The 26,247-nt window shown below is 32.9% G+C and overlaps 1 protein-coding gene across 1 annotated transcript in view; it reads right to left on the reverse strand.

The window, feature by feature from the left end:
* LOC130448910 (protein O-mannosyl-transferase TMTC2-like) overlaps positions 1-26,247 on the reverse strand; it is a 289,690-nt gene that overhangs the window by 21,011 nt on the left and 242,432 nt on the right. The window contains exon 7 of the mRNA XM_056786514.1: positions 2,621-2,761. Within this exon, the coding sequence (XP_056642492.1) occupies positions 2,621-2,761 (141 nt within the window). The remainder of the gene's footprint in view (positions 1-2,620; positions 2,762-26,247) is intronic.

Below are 26,247 nucleotides of genomic sequence, written 5' to 3' on the forward strand. Positions count from 1 at the left end.
ATGAAATACTCGAATATTGATTTTGTAGATAGGATCAATTCATAAATATGGCTATTGTAACAGATTAAATTATCTATCGATCATGAATACGGTATGTGGAAATGTTGGAACCAAAGTTTGATTTACATTATGTGAGGTGTATGGAACAAATTGTAAATTACAATTTGATAAAAACTTCTTCTTCTACAAACTTTGCTTAGTTTTAGAATCAGAATTTAGATTAAGAATCTAGATTTCTTTTTACCCCATCCATCTACAGATGGTAGCACTTCAACATAAGGTAAAAGCTACATCGACGTTATTAATTTCCCTCCAATTCCTGAGTCAAATGTTTCTAAGGCAAATAGAAAATAAAAAGATTTGGAAGAATTTGGTTCGGGTAGTACCGGACTTTGATTTAGTAATGGGACGGTGCTGCATTTTGCTGAAACCATAATATATTAACAGGAAATTTTGGATTAGATGGTTCAGGATATAAGTTTTTCGAAGCTGGAACGGCAATATTTTGGAGCAGTTCTAATCATTTCTCGCCATACAAGTTGCTATGATCTCCACCAATTCCTGCCAAATCATCAATTTCTTCAGGATTTGCGTATCTTCTTTTCTCATCTAAAGAGTATTCTCATTTGACCAATAGCAGCTATTTTGACGAATAACCATGAAGTGTAAATGTGCTCTCGTCAGATAACAGATCATTATCTTTTTGGATCACATTCTTATCTATCAATATCATTATTTGTTCACAGAAATATGTTCTCCAATCGACTTCTATGGGCACTCGCGTTGGTATCATTTTATAAGAATGCATTTTGTTTTCTTTAATATTCGAAAAAATAATGTGGGGCTAACGTTAAACAATGGGGCTGCTTTTCAAGCAGAATTATGTGGGATTTTTTTAAACTTGAACATAATATCTAATTTCTTATCATCACTTATTTCACTGGCAATTATGTTTCTTCATATTTCTTAAGGTGCGTCTCCATTGAACGAACAATGGGGAAACAAGTTTGTCACACGTTGATTAAAGTGCATTTTTAACAAAAATTTCTTATTTCAACAAACAATTGTTTGACAAACATTTTCATCAAACATTTTTACCAAACAATTGCGGCAATTCGGCATGAAACAATAGTCAGTTAGGTTTTGTCGAAGAATGGGTGATTTAAACCTCATTCTTATCGATGGTTGCAGAGACAATTGTTTTTTTGGCGTTATGAATATAGTGGTGATGATTTTCGAAATTATTTGACAGCCGGGTGTTTGTTTACAAATTTTACGAGAATGTCTAATGGTGATTTTGAATTGTTAATATCGATGATAGGACCAGTAATAAGTAAACAAAATACTAATTTTCGCCAAGCAATCAGCGTTCAAGATCGTCTGGCTATAACACTCAGGTTTTTGGCTTTTCCTCAATTAAAATAAGGTAAATCCTAAAAGGCTTCTTTTTTTCTGTGGCCCCCATTCCGGACTTACAATTTGTTACTAGTAACTCGCTATATTGCACTAGAAGAGTTTCGATCTCTCTTTTAATCTCGGCGACATTATTTACGCCTAAATCTTTTGTAATGTCATCTAATAAAGGTTTAGCTTCGTAAATGATAATTAACTTTATCTAATTCTCCTGGCTCCAAAACTCTTTATTCATTTTGCGGAAAAACCATTAACATACTTTTCCACTGAATATTTTCAATGAAAAAATAGAAATAATAATGTTTAAATCCAAAAATTACGCCTCAAAACCACTTCAAAATACACTATACAGGTGGTAGGGAAGTCACTGACAAACAATGTTCGATCTAAGACGGGAACATTCTGGACAAACAAAAATGGCAGCCCCTTTTCCTTCCATACATGAAATGTTTGTTGGCATAGCGTCCACCCCAAAAACATCGGCGAGCATTGTTTGTCAAACAAAAAAGTTTGTCGAAATTTTCGACAAATGTTTGGCAAACAATGTTTGTCCAGTGGGGACGCTGCTTAACATGATCAAGCTTGCGAAACTGCTTTTTCGTTTGCTCCTTGTTCCTTGAAAATTTTTCGCGTCTTAAGCGTTTATGTCAATGTCAGTTGTTTAATGAAACAGTTTTCTGATATTATCATGTACAGCTAACGAAATTTAAACGACAATGGCATTGACAGTTATTAAGGATAAATGTATCGAAAAAAAAATATCTATAGAAGATTGTACATAAATTATGCCTCTAATTTTCTGAAGAACCAAAGAAATAAACAATATACATCGACGTTCTCAACCGCTTTTGTCAGCACGCTCTAATTTACTTATTAACGATTTTTTTTTCACTTGGCTGTTCCATACCTCAAAAATATATTTGATCCTACAGCAAAATTTTGTTCCAAATAACCTACCCTTGACTTAAACGTTATTAATCCCGTGCATAGTAATTTTAAACTCCCTAAATTTCAACAGCGAAATATCTAATCATGCAACTGTAAATTTCGCAAAAATATGCGTCATGGTTATTACATCAGCTTAATAAACACGATTCATGCACCAGGATACCAGTTCACAATAGAAATAAATCTCCATTCACATACACCACAACCCAATGTACAGTATCATAGACACATATATTTTATTTACACGTTAAATGCTTACATTTTTGGCGAGTAACTTCCCGTAGGTGATATGGGCTGGAACGTGGTCGGGTTGTGCATGTAGAGCGGCAATGTACCACCTCTCAGCCTCCTCATCCTGTTCTAGCCGGGCCAGAGTTTCCCCCAACACGTTGAACACGCTCTGAAACAATAGGAGGCGATCCATAAATCATACCGTCACTATTCTCTCTGAGTATAATATATGAGACCAAAAAAAAGAATGTATAATAAAATAATGGAATAAAATTACTTTTACATACAATTATCATTTTATTAGGCAGGGATACTTATTGAAACAGAAGGATTCAATGAGCTACGTTTGATGGAGTATTAAGGGCCATTTTTGTGTGCTTTATGACTAAAGTTCGTTCATTAACTCTCACGTCCGAGCTCGCGCTGACGCTCTCGTTCGTTTAAGTTTGATCCGCGTTGGAAACTGTTTATAAAGTTTCTAATTTTCTTTAGTCGCTGGTCAATTATTGAGCTCGACCAATCTGAGACCCGATTTCACAAAAATTCGAGATAATTTTCGTATTTAGATATTTATTTGCACGTCTGTTTCAATAGTTTCAAGTTTCAGCATTTTTTAGATTTTATAATGTTGTTTCTAACCTAGTTATTCTCGTACTTTTTCTTCAAAATGTTGTTTATTCTTCCAGAAAGCCTCTATACTTTTGTAAAATTAGAAAGGAAACTACATCACAATGCATTTAATAAATAGAGTACGAAAGCAAAGGAAAAGTCTATAATATTATAAAATGAAATCCTAATACACCCAGCAACGTTTACTAGGATGAATATCCAATGTTTGAGAAACTGTTGGATTATATAAGACAAAAAATTTCTAAACAAAAGCGATCTGATGGAATATGAGCCAAAAATAGGCTGGTCAATTACTTAGTTTATCCAAAATAACAATTTTGCTTTGAATATCTTTATGTTGCTAAAGATTTTTGTCTTGAGGAAATAGTATGCAAAAGTTAATAAAATGCAACTGCCACAGTTAACGACTTACCAAGCCATATGATATATTTTAGTCCAATATATTTGGAAGCTTCAGGAAGTCAACAGGGATATTTCAATGGGACCTTCCACATAGTTTGACTGCCCTTGATGGGACAAATGTTAACATCCAAGCTTCTACAAAAAGCGGATATATATATTCCAATTACAAAAAGTCATTTAGTACAGTTCTTTTGGCAGTAGTATCGAGCCTATGAGGGGTATAAACACAGATAACACCAAGGTACACCACACCAGGAAAATAGAAGATGTTTGAATTTGGTTAATGCTGATGCCTGCGAATACGTGGTCTTACGGCCTGGATACCTGTTTACATTGATTAGGCGCTGAAGAAACGGGAGAATCGAATATAAAAATTGACCATATTCCAACGCGAACTCGGGGCGAACTGGGACGACAGTGCGGGCGTTTGTGTTAATAAATTTTCATATATTGACCAAAATGTATGAGAATTTTTTTATGAATTGGCAGCGCTAGAAGATGTTATATTAGGGGTGCTCAGGGGTGCTCATGGTCATTGAGAAATTTTAGCACCTCATTCGCGACAAAAATGAAAAAACTTTACTATGAATCAAACGAAGTGGGGAAAATTTTTTTTATTATCATTCTTTGAGCAATTAAACTTAGATATGTATTTCTATTAAACATATAATAGTGGAGAAGGGATCAGGATATGTTTCAAGCTTCGTGAAAATAAAAGTTTTAGTTTTTGAATTTTAAATATTTTATTCAAATAAAATGTAACCATAAAAATTGATTTCTCAAATAAAATTTATTATAATTTGAGTATTGTAACTCTAACTTTATATTTATAGTCTAATATACTACTTGAGCTATTTTTCACTATTAGTTTCTTTTCCTTTTTATTGGTTGATATGTCTCCTAATGGAATCCGCAGCAGTCGGGGTAATTTTTGAATTATGTGTGCTTCTCTTAGCACCAGAATGTTTCTGGCACTGAATCTAGCCTTCCAGATAATATTATTTGAAACATTGCATAAGGTAGCAAAATTTATTCTGGCAGTTGTAAAAGTTAGCAAATAGAGTAGAAATAGAAGGATTTCTACTCGCTGAAGTTAATAATAAATATAATTTTATTAATTCTAATACAAAAAATGACATCCAAACAGTTGAGAGAAAGTGTAGATGTGCTAGATCCAGGTACAAGAGACTTGTGTAAACAGTAACCATCATTTGGAAACTGATTTATCAAAGTTTTTATTGCGATATCCTCAAATAAAGTTTATATCTGTCCATTTTACACAGAAATTCGTACTTCTAAATCAACTGTTCCAAATTTTAAAAGTGTTTTGATTTTAGATTAAGTGTTCTATTTGATTTGACGTTAAAGTTATCAATCAACAGTGCTAGAGAGATTATCCTAGAATGCATGTCAATACCAGCCCAAAATCATTTTTTCAAATTGATGCCGCGTACCAATAATTTTTTTATGGTATTATAAATCATAATTAGATTAGTTACACATTTATCGTATGACATATGATAAGAAATTGTCAGCAAAAAATCACAAAAACTGTTCAATTTATGAAAAAAAAAATTAACTCCAATTTAAGCATTAATATTTATTAAAAGAGGAAGTAGAGCGTCAATTAGAGCAAACCGTATCATTATCAACGGTATTTTCGAGGCTGAAACAATTCTAATAATTCATGATGATATTTTGAATATTTCGGAACTTCCTACATCAAAAATTTATAACTAGAGAAAGGGAGAAAGGTAAAAAAGAAATCAATGTATATTCATTATTAATAAGAGAAAGTATTATAGAAATATCATCTATTCAAAATATCACAAAAACGTAGTCTATTATCCGTTGTGTACGAGGATGGTCAGAAGTACCTAGCCTGACCTAGAGATGACGGTAGTTGTTTGGAAAATACTCAAGTATTAGAAAGTACACAATCATATATAGCATATGTTTCAAAATTGAAGATGCTACGTTGTTTATTGTTTGTTCGCCATCCACCAATAATGAACGTTTTTAGTAAGTATGTGAATATGGAAATTTTATTTGAAAGGCATTAAACCAACCAATATAAACACAGAACTAGATTATACTCTAAGTGATACGGCTCCTTCGTTATCAAAAGTGAAATAATAGGATAGTAGAGTTCAAACGAGGCAGTACGACCTCCGAAAACCAGCATCGCAAATTAGGTGACGACTTCAGAAATTTTGAAGAAAATCTACAAAACGGTACTAAATGATTGTCGACTAAAAGTGCGGGAGCTAGCAAATATAGTGGCTATTTCAAAAAGTGCGGTACATGGCATATTAACTGAAAATTTGGACATGCGAGTGCCTCAAACAAACAATGACTGAAAAAGGAGAATCGGCTCCAAAGAAGACAAAGACCGTTCCATCTGCAGGCAAGGTCACGGCGTTAGTTTGTTTGGGATTTTTTGGAAATAATTTTCATTTACTATCTTTGTTAGGCAAGGTACTTCTGGAATCAAAAAATTCTTTCTTGTGAAAAGTAGAAGGATATAATGGATAATTAAATTCATTATATATATTCAGGTATGTTACAAAAGTTTTCGGAAAAAACTTGTAGTGCAAATGTCAAACAACAGAACAATGTTAACAATTCATTTATTTATTAATTTTTCTCTATATATAGTTAACAAAAACATAACTCATTACTTTTCAATTGCCCGTACTTTTTGCTTAACGTTTATCATCATATAATGGACGATGTGATTGTCAATTTCAAGAATTTTCTTACTTACTTGTCATGAGAAAGTTTGACAATTTGATGCACAAAGCGACAAAATTTTATTATATTGTATTATATAACATAAAATAACAATTTGGGTTGATAATAATTAAAATAAGATATCAATATCTTACTTCATACTAAATTGAACTATGTCTATGGTAGATAATGGAATTCTGCTACAGAATACTAAAGTCTTTTAAGCAGAAATGCCGAAACTTATTAAATGTATCTACTACTTTTAGTTCCGAAGATAACTGATTAAATAATTTTTTGGCATAGAAGAAGATGAAATTTTCACCAGATCCGACGTGGGTAAATGTCCAAATTTTGTTTTCTAATTGGGTAACTATGAATTGGTCTCTCATTGGAGCAAATGGAACAGCGAGGAGAGTTAAGATTTTGTATTTTTGAAATAGATTTCGAATGCGTTTTACTACTTAAACTATAAATAGCTCTTTTTTGTAATTTGAAGATAGATTCGAAGAGGTGAAAACTACCACCTAGAAAGTCAAATATAGCGTGAAAGCAATAAGAGAATCAAGCTGTTTAGATTTAATAGCAAAACAAGCAAAGGATAAAAACTACATCGATCTATTTCAAGAAGTCATAGGAACATGTTTTCACACACTATTTCCAGTGTACTCGTGTTATTTAAACAATAAATTGTTTATCCACTGAACATTTTATCCGCCAAAAAACTGTATGATGTTACGTGAAAATATATGAACGAAACAGAATTACGGCTTTCCTTTCCGTACAAAGCGAGTGAAAAAGATGAATTGCATAAATAATTTTCCAACTTTTTTTCTGAACTTTTCATTTCAAAACAGGGATATGTAAGCGGATGCCTACGGTCGTATGTTCTTTTTTCAACTTTTCATGTTGTATGTGTAGCATAAAACAAACAACATTTTAGGGCACATCATTTTTGTGGTTCAAAATGAGCATTTAAAAATCGAGAAAGAATGAATTATTCATTTATATAATTCAGAAAAGCTCGAATATAGTTGATATACAAAGATTCAATCTAAAATTTCATCATTCTTTACATTACAGCTTCTAAAAAATTCCATTACACTCATTTTCAAGCTGGATATAATCTAAATTACGCCTCTAGTGGTTTCTAGCATCTCATAAAATCACATAAATTCTTATAACATTTTCTTGAGCTCCTTTTTTGGACTTTCCAAATAAAAAATATCGAGAAACATGATTCCACTTGATGAAATTTAGAATTAGTCAACATATTTTCATAGATTCAGTTACAGTTTTTGAATGGAATAAACTCTTTTAAAGATTGGAATAAAAGAAATAATAAATTTATTATTGTTTTTCCACTGGAAAAAGTACTATCTTTTCTTAAGATCGAGAGTTACACTAGAAAACATTTTAAAAGTCCAGATGATCGTAATATCTGTCTATGAAAACGCTTTTTTCTAAATGAGTGGCTTGTTCTTTGACAATGGAAAAAAAACAACAACGAATAGATTATGCAAAGCATTGTTTTAAGCTGTGCGAGGAAAATAATAATGATTTTTGAATCGGTATATATTGAATGATATATGAGTGAAAACTGCGTTCACTACAGGTCAGATGAACTGAACCTGCAGTCATGTCTGTGGTCTGAATCCGGTCAAATCCGCCCTAAGAAAGGAAAAACACAAAAACCAGCTACCTTTTGTATTTTGGGATACACACTACAGAATTATCCAATATGAGAGGAAGGGAAAATTATAACAACTACTAGCATTGTTTTTGTTTATTTCACTTTTCAATTTATAACAATATATTTTAAAAAAAAAACTTTATTGGTAATTTTTCAAGTAACCTTAATATGAAATACGCTCCTTAATTCAGGAATTTAGGGTCGAAAAATGAACCTCGCATCAGTTTTTTTAGAGAATTCCATTGAATCTTACGATACAGATTGCACGCACAGCTCAAGGCAATTGAAATTTTAGTCTTATGCCCCATAATATGATGAAGCTGGATTTGTAAAATTTGAATCCGGCCAAATCCGTCCTGAGAGAGCAAAAACGCAATAAAAAGCTGCCTTCTGTATTTTGGGATACACACGACATACTTTTCCACTATTAGAAAAAGGGTAAATCAATTATAACAACTTCTAAAATTGTTTTTGTTCCAATATTTGTTTCGTTTACTTTTAAATTTAAAAGAATTTTTTTTCTCGATAAGCTCTGTTGGTTAAGTATTTGGTAAACATTCCATGTACCTTTAATATAAGATACGCTTCTCAATTCGAGAAATTGTAGTCGAAAAATGAACCTTTTCGAAAAAATCCACTGAATCTTACGCATTAAATTGCAAGCACAGCTTAGGGCATTTGAAATTTGAGCATAAGATCATGAAGCCAAATTTCTAAAATAAATTTTGAAAATTTGGAAACCTTTTTATTGATCCGACAAATATCATATTTCATGGAAATATAGAAAACGTGTTTCTAAAAGATTTGGTGTTTTCAAATTTTTGAATTCGGGCTACGAAACTCAATTTTTTCAATCGCTGTTATCAACAATTTCAATATACTGTTTCCTCAATTCATGGAGAAAGATTGTAGCTTGAAATACAATAACAACAAAATTGTCAACAATAGATTTACATATTTTTCTCTAACTTGTACTATTTTTTTTCAGGTTTTTCTAAATTAGTCGTTGATAAATTAATTCTAACTTCTATTTGAATTACAAAAAATACACCTATACAAATTAACATAAACTATATTTTTTACTACTTTATTTTGATACAAATACTGTGATCTCCTATTTTCTAAAGCCTTCCTATTTATATCTTCTGAGTAGCTATAGATTGAATCGAGCCCTTGACAAGTCCGAAGATGCAATGTTATTCTGGTCTTTATAACAGATAATTTTGAAAATTGAACATTTCGAGAAAAATTTTCGAATACCCACTATGATAAAACGTCAAGATAATGAAAGTCAAAATCCGTTTGGTACTAATAACATACAATGAGGTATTTTTGGGTTTTTGAATCATTTGTTAGGTTCAATCTAATCTCTTTCATTATGACTCAAAATTTTCTAGTTTTCAGGCACTAGCAAGGGACTAACCATGGGTATTTTTTTAATATTCCAATCGGGGGTGAAATGAGCGACAAAGGTGAAGTTTCATGACATAAAACTCAAAATCCTTGTCTTACATAAAAAGAATTTTTTCCGAGAACCAAAATCAAGCTATAACTAATAATTTTTTGCATAAATTGAGATATGTAAAATGTGATACGATTCATAATAAATGATTGTAAATAAGAGCTGCTTATTCCACACCCGTATAATGTAATATAAATATTTGAAAAATACCCTTAATTCATCCCTTGCGAGTACACGAAAATTACATAATTTAAGTTTCTTGCATTAATGAAATTATAGGAAGAAAAAAAATTGAATTTTAGTTACACCTTTTAAGGGTGATATCACGGAAAGGGGTAGGCCGAGGAAATTTTGTTATAGAAAAAACCCATCTTAAATTCCTATTTCGTTTTTATTTTCATAAAACCAGAACTTATCTTTGTTATTTCCACTATTATTGTCACATAAACAAATTTTCAACTTTTCGGTGAAATTTAGAGAAGTTAATGGTTGTACAATTTTTTCTACGAGCCAAAATTGAAGAGGGTATCATCGTAAAATACTCAAATTCTGTATGCCTTGAGCTACGTCGCAACTACAATGTAATCCATTGGGAAAATGAGGAAAATTATTGGATCTCGACATATTTTCATCAAGAAACATGTTATTCCATCTCCCGAAAACATTCTATCTAGGAATCACTCCAGCTTCTCTCAATTTAAATACATTATAGATATCAACAACTTACAGTTTTTCATTAACTCCATTGTTTTTTTTTTGTTTTTCTCCTTTTTTAGTGAATTTAGCAGAATAATTTTCTAGATATATTTAGAAACTAACTCATCATCATGCATAGAAAAATTATCAACATAAATTTGTTAAAATTACTTCTAAAATTATTGTTGTCGACACATCGAGCTATAAAACGGAAATGGAATCAATAGCATGCTAGAAATCGCATATTACTGGTTCAATTAAAGAGAAAACCACATAAAAGACGCCTTCATATGCAAAAATCAACATTGTCTAACACTAAGACATCGCAACGAATTACAAGGGGATACAGATTGCACCTCCAACGATTCCAATTGAACAGAAACTCACTAAAGAGAAAAAACAATAAAAAAAAGTCATCGCAGGGAAAAAACCAAGTTTTGATTCTAAGTAGCTCTATAAGAATTGTATATAATGGTCCAAAAAGCATTGAAGCGATCGAATCCCTCTCGAAACAAATTGTTTTGTTGAATAAAATTGTTTACTAGACCGAAAACTTATCGATTGATGAGTAATAAAATGATGATTTACGTATGGAAAGGGAGTGTTTCGTTATAATCTACATCGCAAACAAACAAATTTTTTCTTCATTTTAACGTATAGTATGTGGAGGTATGCATGCTGGGAGTAAACTAATTACAAACGAATTTCCTTGGGGAAATCAAGTTAGCAGCTATATATTGTCATGGATAAGAAATAATTGGATTAGAATATAAATTTTAAATGGGCCTACCCCTACCGATGAGAATACATGATTGATAATAGTAAAATGGAAATTGCCTCTCCCAAGAATAATTGGAGTAAAAACTTTTAGTTTTATTTTAGGAACAAACTGTTGAGAAATGATTAATGCATATCCATACATTAGTATTAACAATAATAATCGATCTGATTTGAATTTAAGTTGGCAATTCTGTACATTCCTGATGGATCAAATCGCAACTTGTGAACAAATAGTGACGATTTCGTTCTTTTTTACGTTCTTGTTTTTGTTTAACTAGAATATTAAAACAGTTCTTGTCAGGACTAATTTGAAAATAGACCCAGATACTATTCAGGTACTAGGTACTACATCCAAAAACTCGTTTGCATACACTGAAGGGTCATTGGAATTGAAGTAAATATAATTCCAAGGAAATATGAGGAGGTTATTCCTCCATTTGGCCCATCTATAATGCCAAACTTCACGTGATCTAGGTAAAACCTGAGTTTGGATTTCTTAATCCGAGTGTTGCCTGTACGGTCACGTTGTATAGTTCAGGGTATATTGCTAGAAACTGTTCTAAAAGTCACCATCTCTGATTTAGTCCGTGACTGTTGGAAATATCTTCAGCTTAAGGAAAAGTTTATTTGAAGCACCATATGAAAGGTACATACTTGGATATTTGAGAATTATTCCTAATCAAACAATACTTACAACATCACAAAATAATACAACTCACCATATACACTGAATATATTGAATACATTCATAAAAAAAATAAGGAACTGAATCTGGCAACGCAGCAATTTACATTTCATAGCGAAATTATGAGAGTATGATGATTTTTAATAAAACCCAAAATAAAAAGTCAACGAACTAAATAGATGCTCTCTGCTCTAACATCACAGAATAGCTTTGTAGATTTCCGCTGCAATAATTTGAAAATAAAACTAAAAGGAAAACTAATTTTGAAATTTATTCATAGCTAGAATTTCATCGTAAAGTAAAAAAGTGGATCTTAATTCCCATGCGTTCTAGCGTTCAAGCAGAATTTCAATATGATACGCTTCAGGAAAACTTCAATGAATGTCTTTAATGTCAATAACTCAAATTGTTATATCACTGAATCTAAGGGTGAATAATTTCGTCGAGTGTACGCAAATACGAAATGCAAAGAATTTTACAGAGGGTGTCTTATATGTATTGGCGATTGTTGTATGTGAAAATTCCCCAATTTGAACATGTCTTAACTTGTTAAGACTAGTCTCTAATTATATGAAGTGTACAGTAGCTCAACTTTCGTTTAATGATTATTTCTTGCTATTTGAAGCAACCGTGGCAGCATGGAAAATTGGAAGGGTAGACACAATTAATGACCAAACGGCACAGCTTTGGTTGAATCGTTATTTGAAGATCATTCTCGTTCTGGTTGTGCACTTGTATAGGATGTTGAGGTTACAAGAAAAGCAGTAGAAAACCAGCCTAGGGCCAGCCTGAAATTGAAGCCCATGGTCTCGATTATATTTAGTTCAATCAAGATGGCGTCATTTGCAATACAGTACATGAAATCATAGTTTCATTGAGAAAGCAATTTAGCGAACAGATTACTTCGTGCTTTAGACCTGTAAATTGGTCAACTAGATCATAACGCCTTTCAACTTTGGGGTTATGTAAAATTCGAAGTCTACATGAATAAACCGACTACGACTGAGGCATTGGGGGCCAAAATTATTCGAGTCATTGGCCAAATACATACCATTCGAAATACTCCAGTAATTAAAAGTTGGGACTTTATCTGAGCTTTGTTAACTATTGTCGCAGACAAAATTTGAAAGAAATTATCTTTTAGAAATTACTGTAGAGAAAAGGAAACATGACAATTTTGGGAAAAATATATTTATTTTCAAAGTAATTTCCTTTTACTTCTCACAATGTTCAATAAGTTCGATACCCTTCGATAAGTTCGACAAGAATCGTCAAGCTCCTCAAAATAGCCATTAACCGATATCACTCCTTCATTGTTGGAAAATCTTTGACCACCGAGCCATTTTTTTAAGTCTGGTAACAGTAAATAATCCGAGGGGACGAAATCTGGCGAATAGGGAATATCTTCACGACGCTTTTTTGTTCTATGTTCTATTCTAAGGAAGCCATCTTGCGCACAGCTTCCTCGTGTTCAAATTTTGAGTTATTTTTTGAAATGCCTACTATGTCTTCGTCAGTCGACGATTATCCAGGATTTTTTTTCAACATTTCTGGTGTCGTCACCACTGCGATGCTGGTCTTCGCATGTTTTACGGCCTCGTTTAAACTTAAACTATTTATAGTTGCCAAACAAATACCAAACAACGTCTTCAAACTTGAAACATGTATAGATAGTCTACTTTCTAATACAGTGGTATTTTTCAAGAAAATACCCAGCTCTAGGTCAACCAGGTTCTTCTGGGATCATCCTTGTATGTTGAGGATTTATTTTACTTACTTCATATTCATCAAATTTTTGACTGCGAGGATATATCTCAGAATAAACAATAAATGAATACAATGAAGCTCTCTTATATATGACTGTCACAAATGCTGTCAGTTATTGGTGTCAATTCAAATGTCCTCAGGGCGCTATACTGAAAATTTATCATATTTTCGGATGAACCATAATCGATGAATTCTTCCCTTTAAATGTGCAATTGTGAAAAAGTTTTATAACCAACATTTGATGTACTGAATTATTTTGACTAGATTCTTCGACAGGCGTCGATAACGAATTAGACTGATAATTTTTCATATAATTGTATACTTATCACATGATATTTGAGTTTGAATAGCAGATAAATACAGAATCATTTTTTAACATATGTACCGAACTTTGTCGTTGTGTTAATTCACCCTGTATACGAAAATCAGAGAATTTTTAATATCCTCTTCAATCCATGTAAATATCTGCAATATGTTTTATCTCTTACATTCTCTATTTATGTCAATATTCACATTTTTGACTATTTATTTGATTCAAACTTCTTAACGCAAAATATATTCAAACCTCTTTGCTTAATAAACTAATACCACTTATTTTTTCATAGCCAAGATTAATTTATTTGTTAAACCTTCCATCCATTTCGATTCTCTAATTCATCTGTATCATGCTTTCCACGCTTTGGGATGGGTCAGAATAAGTATAAACATCGTTACTGTATAATCACGTGTAATACCATTACAGCGCTCGTCACAGGAGAACCCCGTCGGCTTAAACCCTTCTCATAGTAGCCTTGTGATTTGTGAAACAGTAAATGTTCAGAATTCCTTAACTAAATGGGTTTTATAACTATGTATATTTTCCCGAGATAAATGCCATAATTTTGATGCTGTCTTACTTACTTTTTATCAAATCTTCCACCAAACTTCTTTGACCAAGTCCAATGAACAGCGTACAAAATGAGAAAGAGTTGATTGGACTGTATATTTAAGATGAATAGGGTTTAAAATTTCAGCTTCATTTATATTTTTATGATAGTTGTATCAATCAGGAAATAATAAGCACCATGCTTTGAATGGTGTAGTAATTGATGAAATCTACAATTTGTTACTAAATATAATAGTGGAATATTCGTATGTTACCACTTTACTGCAAATCACTCCTGTGGTATTATGTCGACAGGATGTGATGAATAGAATGATTTGAGATTCCTTCTTAAAAATGAAGAAGTAGCTGCTGTTATCAAACTTTCGTTAAGGAAGGGTAAGTAATTCATTTTCCGTTCGGTTAGAACGGAAAATGAATCGTTAAGGATTATAACTTCACACGTGTGGTTCGTCAGGGCATAAAAACATCTGGACAAGATGTTTGTATGTTCCAAGTATTTTTCTTCGTCTACCCCACTTATAATCTAAGCGGTTTTGTCTGTACTTGAAGTTCACATAAGATTCCAAAGAAATTCAGGAGATAGACAATGAAATGGTGGTTTCAACAGTAACCATTATATTAGAAAAAAAAAAACAAATGAATTACAGACGAGCCTACCAGATACGATGAAATAAATATACAATTTTTGAACTAAGATAGCAGAATGTTAAAATATGGAGGTGTCTGTAGGTATATCAAGAAACGATAGATCCAAAATATGGATTCAATACAGTTGAATAACCACAAAACATCAGTGAAGAGGTTCACTTATTCGAAGATAATCAGCCAAATTACCTGGCTTAACTAACTAAAGCCGCGGAAAAAAAAACGACTGCCCTTGCCTTCGTTCAGAACTTCTTTAAATCGACCATAACCTATCTCGAGAATAATTTGTTTAAAAAGAGTGGAAACTATATAAATATGATATAGTTATAATTATTTGGTTTCAGATTTATTATCTCATGTTTGGGTCAAGCATTTTCTTGCGTTATTTAAACAAGCGACTAACTATGCATACTTCTTCAATTGGGTTTTCTATTTCAAATTATTTTGTTAACATTTCTTTTAAAGACGTTAAAAAATTTGTCGAGTTCATAGTTACATTGTGGGCGGCCAAGGGGCAGTAGAGCACATATGCTTTCAGATAGGCCCCACTTGATTTTCCCAAGTATTTAAACCGCGCTCGTATGAGTGCTCGTATGAGATACTCTCAGATGATGTGGTCCTCCTCCATGTACCAAGGGCACTCCAGATCGTCCGTGATGCCTATGGTGTGGAAATGGCTTCTTAGATGGCAGTGTCCGGTCCCTAGTCTGATTTCGCACCTGTTTAAATGGAGCAGTTCTTTTATTTAAGACGCACAAGGTGCCTTCGGTTGTTGCCAGATGTCTCTATCTACCTGTCTAGCCCGCCTTGGGAGTAGACCGTTAAGAGACGCAATATCAACGCTTTCAACCACACCAATGATTGGCTCTGGCCCAATTCTTAGTCTGCCGCGTGAGCCCGCCAAGTCGCTGCCTTTGTTGCCCGAGTGAATGGGCACCCATCTTGCAACCATCTCTCACCAGTTTCTCTAGGACCCTCTTGCACTCTAGCACTAGCCTAGAGCACACCTTTTCAGTCGTCATGGCTTGCATGGCAACTGTGTTTTTGTGGCGTCGATTGAGTATTGCGCGTCCGCATTCCAACACAGCGAAGACCTCAGTTTGGAAGACGGTAACGTGTTCTCAAAGATATGCTTATTTTGATTTGTCATCCGCAAAAGCCTGCTCCGGCTAATTCATTCCTCCTGGAGCTGTCTGTGTACCAAGTGACTCCATTATGGACTTGGAGTCACAATTCCACTGCTCCCGCTCAATGATGTGTACCTCCAAACCTTTATTATTATTATTTGTCGCTGCCCATCATGTCGACAAAGTGTTATATAAATGATTCGAGTACTAAATTTTTTTTCTCTGCGATTTTTTTTTCAATTATAGGATTCACAATTATACTTATTATACAGTGCTTTTCAGATAAAAGTATCCACCTTTAATAACGTTTGTAATACTGGTATTTAGAAAAAATCCAAAAACACGTCAATTTATGTTGGAAGGGGCTTATTTAAACTTACTGGAAAAGCCACCCCCTCACCCCTAGCAACATCCCCTTTATTTTTTTAAATTACTTTTCATATTTTTTATGTAAAATTTGGATACTCCTCTTTGAGCTGATTTCAAAAATTTATAATACTTGTAGTGGTTTAGTTTATGAGATAAACAATTTTTCTTTTAAGAGCACAAATTTTACTTATTATTTACTTTCACCTTATTTGCCTGTACTAAAATGGGTTGTACAACAGTTCAAACTCTTTAATCTTTTTAACTGTGCTATTTATTATGAAGTTACAATAAGTGTTCAAAATGAATACCATTCACTTCCATACAATGGTATAATCTATTTTGAAATGCCTCTCTGACATTGCTTAATACGGCTGGATTTAATTGTCGACATTCATTTTCTATCCTCTCTAGAAGTCTAGGGGTGTTAAATCCGGTGACCTAGGTGGCCACTCCATCATCTGCCCCCTTCTACCTATCCAACGAGCGGGGAATGTTTCGTTTAAAAATTGTGGGACAGGCATAGCATAGTGTGGGGGAGCTCCCTCCGTCTTGTTGAAATACCAGTAAATCTTCGGAAAGGTTATCATCATTTTCTATTATTGTTGTAATACGTGGGTCAACCCCTTCCCTGAGTAACTCAAGATATGATTCACTATTTAAATTTCCGTTGATGAAGAAAGGTCCGACAATGTGGTCACCTAGGATACCACACCAAACGTTTAACTTTTGGGGATGTTGTGTATGGAATTCGTGCATAATATGTGGATCACTTTCAGCCCAATATCTACAATTATGCCTACTTACTAAGCCATTTAATGACCATGAGCATTCATCAGAAAAGCAAATATTGTTTAACAATTGTGGATTGTTATTGATAATTTGCGTCATTGATTCGCAAAACTCTAGACGACGATCAAAATCATCTTCATTCAACTCGTGCACCAACTTAACTTTGTATGGGTGGTACTTGAATTTATGTAGAACTCGGAAAACTGTAGAAGATGAAACACCGATCGCTCTACTTATTGTTGACAACGATTGGGGTTGTTGAGCCTCTAAGCTGACTTGCCCTAAAATTGCCACTTGGATTGCTTCGTTATTTACGAGTCCCTCTCGCTTATGCACTTTATTGCAAACAGACCCTGTTGTGGTAAATTTCTCCATTAGTTGAATTACATACTTATGAGTTGCATGTCTTCCGTCATGTAATTCGTTAAATATTCTAGCAGCAGCTCTTGCACAATTATTATTTTGGTAGTATAAACCTACAATTTCAATTCTTTCTTGCAAAGAGTAAACCATTTCAGAAAAACAAAATAAATAATGTATCAAATTACACTATCAATAGTGACTATAAATTCTAGTTGACAATGTCAAACTGTTTGAACTGTTGTACAACCCATTTTAGTACAGGCAAATAAGGTGAAAGTAAATAATAAGTAAAATTTGTGCTCTTAAAAGAAAAATTGTTTATCTCATTACAAGTATTATACATTTTTGAAATCAGCTCAAAGAGGAGTATCCAAATTTTACTTAAAAAATATGAAAAGTAATTTAAAAAAATAAAGGGGATGCTGCTAGGGGTGAAGGGGTGGCTTTTCCAGTAAGTTTAAATAAGCCATAATGCCTGCCCCTTCCAACATAAATTGACGTGTTTTTGGATTTTTTCTAAATACCAGTATTACAAAAGTTATTAAAGGTGGATACTTTTATCTGAAAAGCACTGTATATATTTTCCAGATATAATATATGAATTTCACAGTAAATAACCGAAAATCATTATAGGAACTGCTTTGAACATTTGAATAAAACTACCATCAACTTTGTGGAGTATCTAGAAGACATTTGCTGCAGAATAATTTGAGACTAGTGTAGTTTCATCAGAATATTCCTGAACCCAATAAACTCGTTGGGGGTTTTGAAGGAAATATTAATACGTATGGTAATATTTTGTACTCAACGCGTATCAAACTCAACATATATTTACCTCGTGAGTAGCTTAAACACTGACTCAGGATATAGAAGGCCCCAAGCATGTAATTCGCTATGTAATTGACCTTAATCGTCATAAAAAGCTTTACACAATTATATAGAACTTCAAGCCGAGACTATCAACAATAACTTTGAGTCATAGATAGTTTTTTTTATTACAAGTTTTTATTAACAATCGGAATCATGAATAATGAAAATAATTATGTGGGGTTGACATATTTCTATGAATACTTGTTAGCTTTGGTTATTAACTGCTACTGAACTTTCGGTAGACACTGTATGAAACCTACATTAGTTTATTAATCATCACAATATTATACTAGTATTCGCTCTATCTCTAGACCTGAGAATATAAGTTTTAATTCACGTATGAGACTAACTTTGGTTTCATAAGATAATGGATGTTAGTTACAAGTTTAACCTAATTAGATTGTTCTAATGGAATACTGGCAATAAGAACACGAGGAAGTGAGATGATAATCAGTCAACAAGTTAATTGAAATAATGAATATGTAGCTACTTCGATGTGTAATTTGATCAATGTTTGTTTGGGTATCAATAAATTATTTAATATTTCAGATACACTGGGATATATAATTCGATTGATTCCATACAGATGTGGTGGAGCGTGTTAATTCAATAAAACCATGAATTAATTCGATTGATTTCTACTTCAATAGGATAGGAAGGACACATAGATGACTGATAGTATTATATACATATTATAGACAATTTTATTTGGGGAAAAATTGAATACAAGAAAAGCATATTTGGCATTGTATGCTCTTTGACTTTCCCAATTTTCTTTCGCGATATTTATCCAAATGCATTGTTCGTAGATGCGAAAGATTCTCTAAATGAGGATCAAGTAATTATAATCAGTAATATCGTTAATCCAACTCAGAAAATAGGGGATTTCTCATACGCCCTCAACCAACTTTGATTAACCATCTAAGAAGATTTGAAGCAGATTTGAATAATGTGAAAAGTCCAAATGTATCACCATAAAGTAATACGAATCCGGATTTACATTTCACTTTCTCGTTTTTGGTTGAATATACAGGGAATTATGCATTTTACAGTGCTGAAACCTCGACAGTTCTCTATTGGGAACAATGGGATTGGATTAACCAATTTTTAATCAAAAATATCCGTGACTGTGTGAAGCTGTATGTACTGCCCAACTCACCATAATATATCTTTGATATCAAAATATCGGATTGCCATTTATTCCGATCGCTACAACATTTTTTTAGCTGCAGAAAATTTGAAAATTCCGTCTTATTATTGCTTTGCTAATAAGAATTTTTACAGTGATTACATTATAAATTGGAAATAAGAACTTTTTCAAAATTCATTCTTTTTATTCTAATTTAAAAAAGATGGAAACCTAATATCCAAAAGCTCAGAGATCATAAACGTGTGGAAGATGTGGAACTTTTTGGTGATGAAAAAATAAGTAAATACACACACGACTGTCAAATCTTTGGGTCTTCAATTCTAAGACCCGAGGTAAAGCACGACAAAAAACGGGGTCGTGACAACATACATTAAAATTAATGTGCGAAATGAGGAATCAGTTTGTTGATATTTTCAACGCCCTTTTTAACACCATCAATGGTAGAGGAGAGATTTCTGAAAATTGCCTTTTATCCGTGTCCCTAAAAAACCAGATGCTAAGCACCATGAACAATATCACCTAATAAGCTTCATCAGCACACAGCAAAGGCTTTTACCAAAATTATACTCATATAAAGTGAATTTACGTAAAATGTGGAACAAATATATCTGAACGTTTACGTAGCGCATTAGTGACAAGGGAAGCAATCTTCAGCCTACAGGTTATCATCCAGAGATGCAGAGATATGATCAAAGACGTGAACTTCATCGATTTATCCAAGGCTTTTGATAAGGCAAACATGAAAAACTTATAGAGGTTTTTAGAAACAGTGACCTTGGCAGAATTATCGCTAATATGTATAGGGTCCCTAACGACCGAGTTGAATCGATAGGTATATGGGAAAGTACTGCGACTAGTGTTCTGAAAATTTGCTCGCATGGGTTATCCGAAATACTCATTTCAGCTAAAATAATATAAATTTTTTAAAACTCCCGGTTATACCGGAAGGGGACCCAAACTTCGTTATTTTTAACGGAATGCTATAGATTCTATTAAATTTTTGAAATCTACGCGAAATTATATAAAAAATAATATAAAAGGCATCCATCATTTTTTAATTATTTAAGATTTCGGAAATTTTTGGATACACTAAAAAAATGATATTTCTATTTGTTTAAGTGAGTCAGGTCTGATATTTTCGGGATTTAGACAAATAACCCTTACAGCTTTCAAAATCTGTGGAAACCTTAACAGAAAATTATAGGGGGTGTTCAAAAAATGGTGCCGAAATTCGCTAGCTTAATTTTGTCAATTGGCAACCCCCATTTTTCTCTCTACCATTGGATTTTACGCTTCAAATTAAGAGGACTCCGTTATTAAATTCATATCTCGAATTAACGGTTTTTGTAGAAACTTGAAAAAACTAAAATCTTCGTGGTTTTTAATTGTCGGTTGTCTGGAGCGACCAAAAAAAGCTGACGCTTAAGCGTCAAGCTATTTTCATTGTTTGTGCGAAGTGCGAAAGTGCTGCATTCTGTCACCTCTTCTATTCAATATTCACTCCGAAGTAATGTTTAGAAAAGCACTGGCAGAATTATCAGATAGCATCAAAATCTACGAAGAAGCAATCAACGACATTAGATATCCAGACGACACAGTATTGATAGCAAATAACAATGAAGAGTCACAAAATATTATGCAAGTGAAGAATATGGATTCTCCTTGAATATATTAAAAACGAAACATTTGATTTTCAGCAAAATTTAACATCATCCAGTGCGACTAACGTTAAATAGAAAAAGCTCGAGCTACGTTTGAAGATATGAAGAAACTATATACCAGCAAAGATATGTCGTTACAACTAAAAGTAAAACTATTGAGACCTCGGTTTTGTTCTATGGTGTAGAAGCTTGGACCACAACGAAGGCTACTTTGAAATCACTGGAATCTTTAGAAATGTAGATATATCAGCGTATTTCGAAAATATCCTAGACGGAGCACATCACCAAGACTTGTTATGTCTTGGTGATGTACCATCTTTCGCAGTTGATTACCTACGTTGAAATGGATAGTAAAAGGTGACCAGGAAGAAAACGGCATAAATGATTGCTCAACCTACACCAGTGGTGTGGAGAGTCAACGTAGTGAACAAGATAAGAATGGCCAACGTTGGCAATGAAAGAGGAAAGACATTAATTTCCGGACCCCCTTTCTATATGTGATGCCACTGGCATGTGCTCGCTTGTCTCCCTAACTAGACGTTGTTACAAAGAACGGATATCGATAATAGGTACTTGAAGCTATTATTGACGTCTGTATTATTGATATTCGAATACAATTGTTACGTCCCTATTCCGTTGAATTTCCGAGTTGTTTAATGAGCGGATTAAGGGCTCCCGACATTCCGCTAGGATGAAATATTCCAAGTTATTATACCTAAATAATTTGGGAGCTAATTAAATAGTCTTATTACATCAGATCTGAAATTTCTTGTATTTGCTACATACTTTTGATTTAATCTAATGTGTGGTATATGAATATGTTTCTTTGTACAGCTGCTACAATTTATGAGTTTATGGTTTTCAATATTTTTCAGTTGATTCTATAATTTTTTTAGTTTCAAAATTAATCATATGTTGAAATTCCGAAAGGTTCAAGTCTTACATTTATAATGAGTCAGTATTAACATTTTATGTATGTGTCTCTAGCTCAGGTTGTTTTATCCTTTATCCTAAAGCAGCTTGGACCTTATGATATTTAAGCTCAGAGCTCTAAGCTTGGCAAGTTGATTGCAGATGATCTAGCATTGAAAGAATTTGAGATGGACGGTCTGGTGGAAGATTACGTCATATTTTAGTAAATCCATTCTCGAATTTTGTTTTAATCATGATAAGTTATATCAACATGTCCATACTTGTTCCTCATAACCTCAAAACCATACCTTCAAACATTAAAACAATTCTCTATTTGGAAAATGTTCAATAAAACGCCTTCTGTCAAGATAAGTTAAGTTTATAATAATAACGTTGGAATTAAGTGTTTATTGATTTATCTAAGTATTGACAACGATAAACTCAGACGGAATAAAATGATTAGGGATTGTAGGTTGGAAATTTGAATTATTTTGTATAAAATATGTGTTTAGCTATTCTATTCAACTTATTTATACTTTTCTTTGTATTTTAAGTAGCTAATCATGAAATTTTCAACTTTTACGTCTCTACAAACTCCATTAAGTAATTCCAAACTCTATTTTCATTCGATTCTGAACCGGATAGCTTTAATTCGATAGTATGAAAGGGGTCTAAATCCGCTCCAGACTAACAATGATAAAATACTCATTCGAATTCCACGACTTCACATTAAATCGCTGTATGTATAGGAAGACAAACAAAAGCGGACAAAGGTAGACTAGTGATTTGGTTCATGTATAATTAAAAGAGAAATAATCCATTACAATTCCCGAATCCATTTAAACATAAAGTAAATTCATAACCACAGAATAGGTTGAATATAGTTCCAACCTTCATTGATATTAAACTTTATCTTAAAATATCAATTCTAAAATTAATTCAAATTGAGAAATTGAGGTTTATCCAATAGTTTAATACTTATTCTTCTTTTGTTATCCATTAATGGATGTGTGCAATCACTTCTGAACATTTTATCTTGTCTGTGGTGGTATGAATGGATTGTCCTGTGGTTCTTAATCCTGCCTAATTTTTGATATTATGCAACCACGATACACTCTTCCTACCCAATTCCCTTTTTCCCTCTATCTTTCCTTCTATCAAGAGTATCACAAGTCTCCGGTATACTGTTTTCCTAAGTTTTATCGGGCCCTGCGCTTCACGTTCTTTTCCTATTCTCCTCAGAATTTATTCGTTGGTTTTTTCCCCATCTATGTTATTCTGAAAATTCTTCGGTGTATCCACATCTGAAATGCCTCTAATTAGTTATTAGTGTTAAATTTCAGTGTTTAGCCTTCCACATAGTAAAATAACATGGACTATACACAACAACATTTTGTAAATCTCATTCTGAGGTTGAGTTAGAGTGGATTCCATGAATGAGCTGCTCGCTTTTTCTATCCGGCACTTGATCTCTACGTCTAATGACCATTCTTCAAATAACCAAATTCCCAGCTAGTAAACTTTGTTTATCTTGATGAACTGACTTTGTCTTCCAATTATGTCCAGGAGCCTTTGGAGGTCATTTATGTTATCTGCTATCGGAACTGTGTCATTGGCATATCGTATATTGTTGATCCATGTATCATTCACACACATCCCTGTCCAACACTTGCGGCTGATTGGTTCCAAAACAAGTTTTCAATACAGCGTATATCTTTCTGGTCTATGTATTTGAACAAGTTTATGGTGATGCGCTCTATAAAAAGCTTAAAACACAGAACTACATCCTTCCTCTGGTCGTAGCAGTTCTAAACAAGTGCAACTAGTGTCTCTTTTGTATCGAGACATTTTCTAAATCCGAATTGAGCCAAAGAGATCGAAAAGTCGAGATTTTATGCTTTCAAAGGAAATTTAAATTAAAAGAGACGTAAAATCAAGATAATCTATCAACAAAAACATTTAGTTTTGTGTTTTGTTAAGTACATCATAATTGACTTGTAAGTTTTTGATAAAAGAAGGTGAAATTTTCGTGATAAAGAAGGATATAAACGATCTAGTAGAAAAAAATAGTCTATAAAGAAATTCGAAGAGACATAATTTTGATCTCTTCTCAATACTTGAGAAATGTCTTGGTGAAGAGCGCTTAGAAAACTAGAATTTGAAAAAATATTAGTATTTTAGTTTGTACTAAATTTTTATCTTACACTACATTTTATGAAAAATGACCCTCGTATAATTTCCACTATTAACTCTGAAATTAATATATTCCTAAAAAGTACTCGTAGTGCAGTTGTTAGTTGACATATTTCTCAGATGAACCGAAAATTTTCTCATTTCAGCACTACAAAAGGGATTCAATAAAAACAATAGATAGGATTTTCCATTTCAAACTTTTGCTCGTACCAAATGATAATAGGAATATTCAAAGCAAAAAATTAACTTTTTTTTATATAAAAGGTTCAAATCCCAGAGATCACAATGAGTAAAATCATATATTGTATTAATTATGATACGACATGTCAGCAAGGCTAATAACCACCCCAAACTTGTTTGTGTATTGCTGCTTTGGAGTTAGCAGTCTCATCCAACAATTTCTGTTTCAACAAAAGGGAAAGTTGTTAAAACTTGTTCTCGAACAATTGTATGTTTTCATTCCCCAATGTCTAATTTCCACGTCAGCAATACCACAATTTTCGTACGGAAAACCAGTGGTGTCCGCGGCATATGTTTCAATTATTTCAAATTTCCACACTCTTATCTGGTTTCATGGAGATTAACATTTTGATTATTCCTCTCGCATTATCTTGAATAACGCACAGGAATTGAACACAGAAACAGTCCACCTGTGTTTGCAATATATAGAAAATTTTGTCAACCGCGTTTCTTTCGATTTCCTAATAAGTAATTGAGTTTAAAAGGGTATTTACCATTTTTTTCAATGTAAGCTGACATTTTGTTATTAAATTTGTTTTCATCTGTATTTAATGTTTACATATTAGTATACTATGGTAGTTGTCATTTCTGGAAGGTTTTGTACTTTCTCCTCCTACCCCAAATGGAACTCCTTTATTCATGTCAACATCAGGGATAAGCAGTGCACATCAAACGTTCCTTGTTTCCATATTTTTCAATCGACACTTACTACATGAAAGTATAGATTCTAACTCGTCCACGACCTGCACTGTGAAGAAGGTCTTGCTTGGTTATGATGGAAGAGTCTAAAATCTGGCTAATGTGGCGTCTTTGACATATTTTTTACTTGTTTTTATCCCAGTGGGGATTTGTTTGTATTGTTTTTTAAAATCAGTTTTTAAGACGGCCTTTTTATATACGTGTTTATTCGTTCACGTTCTAGAATTATTCGAGAAATTCCTTTTTAGTATAAATTCGTACTTTTTTAGCAGTCCATATGTAATTCATATTAAACGGAACGGAATAGTGAAAGTAACCAATGAATTTAAATAAATTAATTAAAGTGGTGAATATTTAATTATATAAATAGTGATAAGTTAATTATTATAGTGTCTAATGTATGTGTGTAAATGAGTTGAGTAAGTAAAAGCCAGTGTGTATAAATTCACTCACTGTTGGAGAAAGTGTGAATAAATAAGACAAATATCACAATATTAATATTTTACTGTGAATTATCACTAGTTAACTTGCTGCAGAAGATTTCAAAATGTAGTATTTTCAATGGAACTATATGGTAGATAATCAGATAAACCCTATTAACTGTGCTTATGAGATAGTACTGCGAATGATGAGAACTAGAGAAAAAATTAAGTGAATTGTTCAAGCGAAAAAGTTTTGAATCCGTCTTTTTATAAAATCGGGAAAATCGGGGTACTTTGGATAATTTTCTCAAAGTTATTAGAAGACAAAGCTGAAGCTATCTGTTGGCTCATAAATTCTAGAAACTTATGCTGATGAAGAATGTCCTAATCTGTTGAATCGTACTCATAACCTGTTCAATCTTCTTGGATATACCAAAACCGATGACTAGGAAAAGCTGTCTGAAGATATTCTACAGAATAATTG

Source organism: Diorhabda sublineata, chromosome 9 (genome assembly GCF_026230105.1).
Source record: "Diorhabda sublineata isolate icDioSubl1.1 chromosome 9, icDioSubl1.1, whole genome shotgun sequence".
Lineage (NCBI taxonomy): Eukaryota > Metazoa > Arthropoda > Insecta > Coleoptera > Chrysomelidae > Diorhabda > Diorhabda sublineata.